General features: G+C 37.4%; 2 protein-coding genes across 2 annotated transcripts in view; both read left to right on the top strand.

Annotated features, from left to right (window-relative positions):
• The first annotated feature begins 1,549 nt into the window (after positions 1–1,549).
• med4 (mediator complex subunit 4) lies at positions 1,550–4,798 on the top strand. The gene is made up of 7 exons (XM_059343050.1): positions 1,550–1,646; positions 1,825–1,891; positions 2,588–2,758; positions 3,184–3,241; positions 3,315–3,401; positions 3,479–3,610; positions 4,046–4,798. The coding sequence occupies exons 1-7, from the start codon at positions 1,573–1,575 to the stop codon at positions 4,216–4,218; spliced, it is 762 nt and encodes a 253-aa protein (XP_059199033.1). The 5' UTR covers positions 1,550–1,572; the 3' UTR covers positions 4,219–4,798.
• Positions 4,799–5,482: 684 nt separating this feature from the next.
• sucla2 (succinate-CoA ligase ADP-forming subunit beta) overlaps positions 5,483–8,987 on the top strand; it is a 28,161-nt gene continuing 24,656 nt past the window's right edge. The window contains exons 1-2 of the mRNA XM_059342737.1: positions 5,483–5,567; positions 8,483–8,666. Coding sequence (XP_059198720.1) covers positions 5,484–5,567; positions 8,483–8,666 — 268 coding nt within the window. The 5' untranslated portion in view covers position 5,483. The remainder of the gene's footprint in view (positions 5,568–8,482; positions 8,667–8,987) is intronic.

Raw genomic sequence — 8,987 nt, 5'->3', positions numbered from 1 at the left:
ATGTAGACCTATTTATTCACATGACGCCAGCCACCTATGGTAAAATCGCCTTCATCCTCAGTTGATCAGATCATGTGATTTTACCCCTTTAAGATCATCATTTATTTTCTTTTTTTTAAAAAGTCTCTTTTTTTAATGCTGAATTAGTGAAACTAATCTTTTTATGTATTTATTTATTTCAGATCATCATTTCTTTGACAATTTGCCACATTCATAGGCATCAGATAAGAACCCAGCAAAGAAGAGCTATACTATACTATATATTGCTTAAGTCACAAAGGCATGTTCAAAAAATAAAAGTAATTTATTTCTCTTAAGTTACATAGTCGATAGCCATTCTTTGTTACATCCCTTTTGAGTGAAATTACCAATAAATGTCATTTGTTACACTTTTGGTGAAGTTCTTTGTGTTTCCTGCAAAACTTGAAAAAATGAGTTAGGCATTTATTTTAACAGGGTGACGACATGTGACACTCAGGAAGCACAACATATTTTTCCGTTAGCCCAAATTAGAAACTGTCTTGGCTGCAGGCCTGATGTTCAACGACTATTTTTTCGCGATTTTATTTTGGAGTCCACATACTCGAATTCCGGTGAAGACCTGGCTACCTGCAGTGGACTTGACGCGTCTGATCGCAGCTGCTTCAGGAAAACATAAACAAAGCTCTACTGGCAACCGGGATGGTTGCCAGATCTCTGCTGTTTTCCCCGAAAGCAGAGAGTAAAGAAAGTAAAATGTACTTAATGTATGTGAAGTACATAAGTAGACCCTGACCTACGACTACTTTTCACCAATGTGCAATATCTTTGCAAAACAAACATACTCTCAGGAAAAAACAACAACATTAATAATAATTGTCAATCTCAGGCATGTAAGTGATTTAAAGTCTTATTAATTAATTTATTTTATTTATGAAGTAATGCTTGCTTTATGTAATATTATCTTACTATGTAGTAAGAGTATAATGGTATTTTATAACTTTAGTTATCAAACGAATGTGGGGGATCTAAAAGTACAGCTTTGATGTAGTTGGGTAAAAGTAAAAAATAAAGTGGAAATACGCAAGCAAAAGTACAAATACCTATATATATATATAGGTATATATATATATATATATATATATATATATAACAAATACATAAATATATTGTATTATTGTCTCTGCACCTTAATCTCCTCCTTTAACTGTTTTCTTTAATGCACTTTATTACCTGTGTCTTTTTATCTACTGCTGTTTTAACATGTCTGATTTTTCTCTTAGTCTTTTGTTTATTTTGTTTCTGGTTTCTGTAGCACTTTAAGATATCTTTATGAAAAGTGCTTTACAAATAAAATGTATTATTATTATTATTATTGTTATTGTTATTATTATTATTATTATTGTTGTTGTTGTTGTTGTTATTATTATCAATAAAGCAAAGTAGAAATACTTTGACATAAAGTACAGAACTTGAGTTAATGTATCTGTAGGAGTTAATTGTCAACAGACGGTGGCAGTAATGCGACACTAGCGACGTTGTTTAAAGAAGAAGAAGAACTTCCTGTCTTGCGCAGAAGCGAGATTAACAACTATGGCGGCTGTTGTGGAGAAATCAACGAAAGAGCGGCTGCTGTCTGTTTTGGATGATTTGGAGGTTTTATCCCGGTAAAGATTAAGCTCCATCAGTTGTTTCTGGTGTCTGGCTTATAAAAATGTATTACGTTGTTGTTTAGTCTTCTGCGGAGAGTTTATTGAACCGGTCAGAGCCTGTGAATGAGCAGCGGTGCTTTGAGCTAACGCTAGCCGTTATCTGAATCTCCTCTGCGGTGTGTTTTTATTTCAGGGAGCTGATCGAGATGTTGGCCTTGTCCAGGGGTCAGAAACTGCCTCAGCCGGGAGAGGACACACAGGTAAATAACACACAGAGCGAGGAATAACCAAGCTGCTACATGGACTCATACTGGTCTCATTCCTGACAATCACTCCTGCTGGAGGAAGCAGTCAGATTTATAGTGTGTGGACAGCACACTGTAAAACAGTGGTGGAATATAACTAAGTGGAGTATTTATGTACAAATCAGAGGTACTTGTCATTTATTTTTATAGTGCTTTATACCTCACTACATCTTTGAGACAAATATTGGTCTTTCTAATCTATTGCATTTGTCTGACAGCTTTATTTTCCAGATTACAGTTTTCCTTCCCTTACATGTCCAGTGAAAACCATATACCTCCAGATATGTTTATTGAGTGTTTGTGATAAACTGAAAGGAAATGTCCTCCTTCTTAAACTGAAGAAACTCTTTTAAAAACCCTCTTGGATCAGCTTGAAATCTTCACAAAAGTCAAAACTGCTGTTTTTCTGGCCCGTGGTTCTCACAGGACAGTAATGCTACAAATATGTGATGATCTTATATAATATGATGTATTAAAAGCTCATTAAACTACCCAACAGGGCACAAGGAGTTAACATAGGCACTGCCATAGACATATACAACAATAAAATGCAGGATGTGTACATTAATGCAGCATTAATATTAATCCAAAAACATAAATCATTCTTCAGTGGAAGCCCTTGTGTGTTAAATGTGTTTGTGTGTACCTCAGATCCTGGAGCTGCTGGTGCAGAGGGACAGGGAGTTCCAGGACCTGATGGAGGTGGCTCAGCAGCAGGGGAAGGTCCACCAGGAGATGCAGCTGCTGGAGAAGGAGGTGGAGAAAAGAGACAGCGACATCCAGCAGCTCCAGAAACAGCTGAAAGAGGCTGAACACATCCTGGTGGGTGGTGCCTTTTTTCTTTATTTTATATAGACTGGTGTGTAAAATTCCCTGTAGATATGGTAATACTGAGAAATTCAAATATGTTACTACTTTTTAGTGCAACATTGATAATAATACCTGTGTTATTGAATTCTGATGGTTTCAAATAATGTTTTGAAGCCAAACTTTCTGCCAAACAACAGTCCAAAACAGCTTTCTGCACCAACAACCTCTTGTATTAAGATTGCAAAACGTCATGCCAAAGACAAAGTGATTAAAATGTAACAGTTTGTCTAAACAGAAAAGTTTTGGTCCACCCCTATTGAGCAGACGTTTGTTACTTGTTAAAAACGACTTAACAGTCACTGAAATCGCATTGTGTTTCAAACAGAACATTGCAGCTTCCTCTGTTGATCTAATTTCAGTCATTCTTCTTTTTAAAGGCCACTGCGGTTTACCAGGCGAAAGAGAAACTCAAATCCATTGACAAAGCCAGGAAAGGTGAGCTGACACACTTTCTGATGAATGCTGAGGTTGTTTTGTGTCTGATGGCTTGTTGACTTGTTGTCTGCAGGAAGCATCTCTTCAGAGGAAATCATCAAGTACGCTCACAGAATCAGCGCCAGTAACGCTGTGTGTGCGCCGCTCAACTGGGTACCAGGTAAGAACCAGACACAGACTCACTGAAGCTCCTGTTGTCATGTTTCACTTCACTGTTAACACACATGCTGTTCTCAGGTGATCCACGCAGACCCTACCCAACTGACCTGGAGATGCGCAGTGGCATGCTGGGTCACATGGCCAACCTGCCGACCAACGGTGTGAATGGACATCTGCCAGGAGACGCGCTGGCTGCTGGGAGGTTACCAGGTGAGTCCGTCCAAAGACCAAAGATAGTGTGCAGATGGTTTCCCACGCACTCAGCACTTCTTTACTGAAGTAACACAAGCCTACATGGCAGATTTTCCCTAACCTTATACATCAGTTATTAACACTCATTCTTGCTTATGGTTATCAATCAAATTTCAGACTTGTTATTTTCTTTGAAGGATTAAATTCCGGCACATTTTACAAAGTAAGAGTCCTCTACAAAGAGTCCTCTACTGCGCCTAGTATTTTATAGGACAGTATTCCTATTATATTATTGACACTTGCAAAAGAAACAAACTTGAAGCTGTGTTTAGTTATTGTCTCTTTCTGTGCATTTCTGATTTTTGTGATTGATTTGTATTGACTGTTAACCTTCAGAGTAGATTTGTAAATCAACAGAATAACCTCCTCTAATCTGTCCTCTCGTTCTCTCAGACGTGTTGACGCCTCATTACCCCTGGCAGTCGTCAGACGTCTCAGTGGGGATGCTGCCCCCTCACCACAGCAACGACTTCGGCCTGGAGCCTCCAGGTCACAACAAGGAGAACGAGGACGATGTGGAGGCCATGTCGACCGATTCCTCCAGCAGCAGCAGCGACTCCGACTAAAAGACTGTGTGTGTGTGTGTGTGTGTGTGTGTGTGTGTGCGTGTGTTTGTTTGTTTGAGTTGTCACCATTTTGTTAAATGTCTGATCAAATATCTACACCTTTTGGTCAACAAAATGCACACAGACAAAAATTAAGCATATTAATTTAAAGGACCATTCTGTTATTATTTCATGACGTGTTCCATTTACTCCTTTGGATTTTTTCAGTGGGGTTGCATGAGGTACTAAAGCAGAAAGAGTTTGATTGATGAAGATGAATAGAGAGGCTCCAGATTTTAGTATCATTATTTCACCTGGTGTTTTGTTCCTTACTATGATTTTTTTAAGTGCCATCATTTATTTAGATTTTGTAGAAAAAACATGACTGGGCCTTGAAAAGGACCCAAAATTTGACCTCCCTCACTCTGTGGTGACTCATGTTTGAAACTATAAATATGTATGTGTGCATGGAGCATGTGTGCTTCAAGTGTAGATTGAGTTGTTAAATAACAATGTGGAAAAATGCTGTTTGTTAGTTTACCTCTGTGTAAATAAGCCTGTACATACTCATCCTTGTAAATAAATACTTTTTGAATAGAAACTGTGTTCCTCTATGGTTTAGGAAAAGGTTTACATGACAAAAAAGCCATGAGAAAAATCACATTAAAGCATATTCTGCCTATGACAAATATAAATGCAGTTAGTATATTTGGATTAAAATTCTAAAAAATCCAAGTTATTATACAGTTATGATTGCGTTAATTTAGGTGAAAGGCCAGAATGAGGCTATATTTACACTTTGCCAAGGCCATGACACTGCTGCCTTCAAATACTCATTTGTAAACTCCAAATATTGTTGATTGTCATGAAATTGTATTGTTATTTTAGATAAAAGGGAAGAGGAAAGACCTGCTAATTTATGTAGCATGGTTTTAAGAATGTATTATTTCGATTAGATTATAGAAGATTATGTGACAAGTCTGATTGGCTAATTGTATGGGATGTTAGGCAGACGAGAGCAAATGCTCATGGTACAAAGCGGACATTTTTTAGTGATTTTATTTTTAGTTGTTTTATTTTAACAACAACTATCTGATAAACGTTGTGTTTCTTATTCGTGTGTCTGCAACACCTTTCAGTTATCTGGATATCTTTGTTGTCCTGTTTGCTTAGCGTTGTTTTTAAATTATTGTGTAATTTCCGGCAGCGTTTGAAGGCGACACTGAGGAAGCCGACTTTGTAGTTCACAGCGCATGCGCGTTGATTATTTCGCTCGAGAGGGAGACATGGCGACGTCCCTGTTCTGCGGCCGTTTGACGGCTAGCCTGAGAAGTTCAGGGGCCAGAAACACTATCAGCTCCGCTTCCAAGGTGAGTGTGTGTCCGTTTTGAAGCAAAGGTCTCCGGCTTTCAGAGGAGGTATCTGTGGCACCGCTGCCCCTTCCCTAAATACTACAATTTCCCCGAAAACTGACAGGGTCAAATCTGACATTAGCCTATCTCCATTGGGTTCCCGTTGTTTTGGCTAACATGCTAACCTGCGCGGAGCTAGTGTTCGCGCAGCTAGCTGTCACAATGAAACAAAATCATCAGCTAACACACACATAATCCATTTTAATCCTACACTTATAATGTCACATCTGTGTGTAGATTTTAAATGATGTCTATGGAGGTGAATGTGTGCAGCGGAGTTGTAGCCCGGTGACCTCCACCCGCACAGCGGAGGAGAAGCTGCGGAGCTCTGCGCCACCGCATCTGTCCCGCTGCGTCTTCTTTTGGAAAGTTAGCTCCACAAAATCCGCTCAGCCTCAGTGAGCACGAACAAAAGCTTTCAGCGGGAGCTTTCACAGCGGAGAAAGGCTGTCAAAAGAGAGCATGATAACCAGAAAAGTGGTAAACAAACAGGGTGTACCGTGTAGATGTGGTATTCAGAGGAGGTGTCATTACAAGTACAAGCAAGTCACGGTGGGTGGAAACATAAACATGTTGCTATTAGACTCCACAGTAATTATTGCAACGCACGGTGGTGAAAAGTATGCAAGTCATTTACTGAAGCAGAAGCAATGCCACACTGGGAAAATACTCTATTACAAGATTAAAATAATTTAAGTAAAAGTATGGCATTATCATCAGCAAACCACAATTAAGATAAGATAGCACTTGTTTTGGTATTAAAATACACATTTTAGAGCATTTTGCTGTGACCATTCCAAGGCACACCTGTGTAATAATCATGCCTTTAAATCAGCATCTTGATATACTACATATGTCTGTCAGGTGAATTGGTTATCTGTGTAAAGGAGAAGTGCTCACTAACTCAGATTACAACACATTTGTGAACAAAATTTGAGAGAAATAAGCATTTTACCCATGATAAATTGGGGTTATTAGGATTATTTTTTGCATTTATATTTTTGTTAATTTGTTCAGTTTTTTTCCTTTTATTTTCTTCTTTAAGTAGAAAACAAGTTAAATCACAATACAATATTATATTGATCTTTTGGACAACATGATACTTGGTGATATCACAAAGACTGCCATGATACCTTTTTGATTTCCTTCAATAATGTGATCAATATTTGATGAAAGCATTTGCCAATTTAACCAAATCAGTTACATTTATAGCACAGAAAACAACTAATATATGATTCAACAAATATGCTTAAGAGCAACATTTAAATTAAAGTAAATCTATTTGATACATGACTTATGTATTGATATTTTCACTTGGCATTGTGATATTGAATCATTACTCGTTGAATCAATATATATTGATACAGTTTGCTGTATCATTACACCTATTTTTAAGTAATTGTATTGTTACAATATGGTGTTCTCATCCTGTTGATGGCTGTATTTCCAGACACATATTTTCTTGTTTGTGATAGAAGCCAGAAGATAAAAGACAAACAAGAAATGAAAAAACAAAGTCAATAGCTATATATATATATATATATATATATATATATATATATATATATATATATATATATATATATATAATCATAATTACAGTAAACATGAATTGTTACAAGCATCCAATGATGTAGATGGAAATATAGGTCTGGATTCACCTTTTCTTGGTATCAGTGATTAGTATTTAAATGGTTTTCTCTCCCATCTGCCTTTTATCTAATTAAGTCTTCAAAAGACGACTGAGCAGCTACACTGAAAAGAGTTCAAACAGCTGTGTGTTTGAGCTAAAAATAGGAACCTAAACGTTCTTTTTGAATCCGACACCATGTTAGAATACTTGCCCCCTTTCTGGTTATTTTTGCTCAATTTTGACTACAGTGAAAGTGGGTGCAGCAGATCATTATCTGTTGTGTAAACACCGAGTCTGTAAATACAAGAGGCATTATATAAATCATAACCATGTCACTTCACACCAACATTAATGATTTTCCCGGATTATGACATTTTTCTCCAGCTCAGGTTTAGTTGAGAAACACTAAAACACACTCTTGGTTTCATATCCTTAACTAAATTTCCTCTATTGCTCGTGCTTTCCTGCTGACTGCAAACACTTCTCCTCTGTTATGGGAAAGCAACTCAGGATAGTTTTGTTTTGGCTCTAGATAAGTTTTTTTTTATGTGTGTTCACTCAGTGTCAAGAATTTCCACATTTTTCTCTCTGTTCTTGAGCTGTTGTTAGTTTTATAGATACTGTACTGCCTCCCTCTGACTGTGACAGACAGATGTCTGAATTCTGATAAAGATTTTCCAGATTTTATCCTGTTTTTTTTTGTCATTTTTGATTTTTATATATACACATACATACATACATACATACATATATTAATTATGATGCTTAAGATTATCATAAAATCAAATGTTTTTTATGCCATTTTCTAGTCAGCATTTTCTCAGCTAACAATACCTATTCAGTGGATTTACATTTAATAGTTACTTCTCTATAAAGTACATCTAGTTTTTATTGTTGGTGGAAGTCGGCCATTCCTGCATAGGATTTAAATTGCCTGTTTCAATGACCGACAGCAATGCAATCAGCATGTAGGCTAATCCAGATAGACCAGTTAATCTCCTCTGTGTATTTTTAGTGTCTGCTCAACAGGTGTTTGCTGTTGTATAAAACTGCAAATCAAATGAAAACTTTCCAGGATTATAGTTTAAAATCTCTTGTACATAATAAAGAGAATCAGTCATGAGGCTAGGAAGAAAGACAAAAAAATATATTTATTTTCTAAGAAATCAGGACAGTCTGTCAGTTTTACCTCAGGAGGTTAATTTGCAAGTGACAAAACATTTCTCTCCTGTTTGTCCAGGTTCTTGGTGGCTCTTCAGGTCTGTTGGGAGGCCAGGTGTCCCAGCTGCAGCAGCAGCAGCAGAGGAACCTCTCCCTACATGAGTACATGAGCATCGGGCTGCTGAAGGAGGCGGGCATCTCTGTGCCAGCTGGCATGGTGGCCAGCTCCTCTGAGGAGGCTTACTCTGTGGCCAAGCAGATCGGTAAGCTGCACTGAGCCCGGAGAGAGTGCCAAAAAATCAGATAACATCAGTATCGAACAGTTATCTCTTCAGATGTTTAAAACAAGAAGAGGTTGATCGAGAATGTGTTGTCTTTGCTGAACTCAAAGCATCCTATATTTATGTGTCAGTCTCACAAGCAGCAGACCTTTACATAAACAATTTGTGAACACTGTTATTGTTGTCATTTTAAACTATCAGGTCAAAGAAGAAATAAAGAAGATGACAAATCTGATCTAACATTGTTTCTAACTTCTTGTGCTTGATTGGCTTTTACGAATACATTTCAGTCACTGACACAAG

The sequence above is a fragment of the Centropristis striata genome, chromosome 10 (genome assembly GCF_030273125.1).
Source record: "Centropristis striata isolate RG_2023a ecotype Rhode Island chromosome 10, C.striata_1.0, whole genome shotgun sequence".
Lineage (NCBI taxonomy): Eukaryota > Metazoa > Chordata > Actinopteri > Perciformes > Serranidae > Centropristis > Centropristis striata.
The sequence above is the reverse complement of the archived record's forward strand: the minus strand, read 5'-3'. Positions and strand labels throughout refer to the sequence as shown.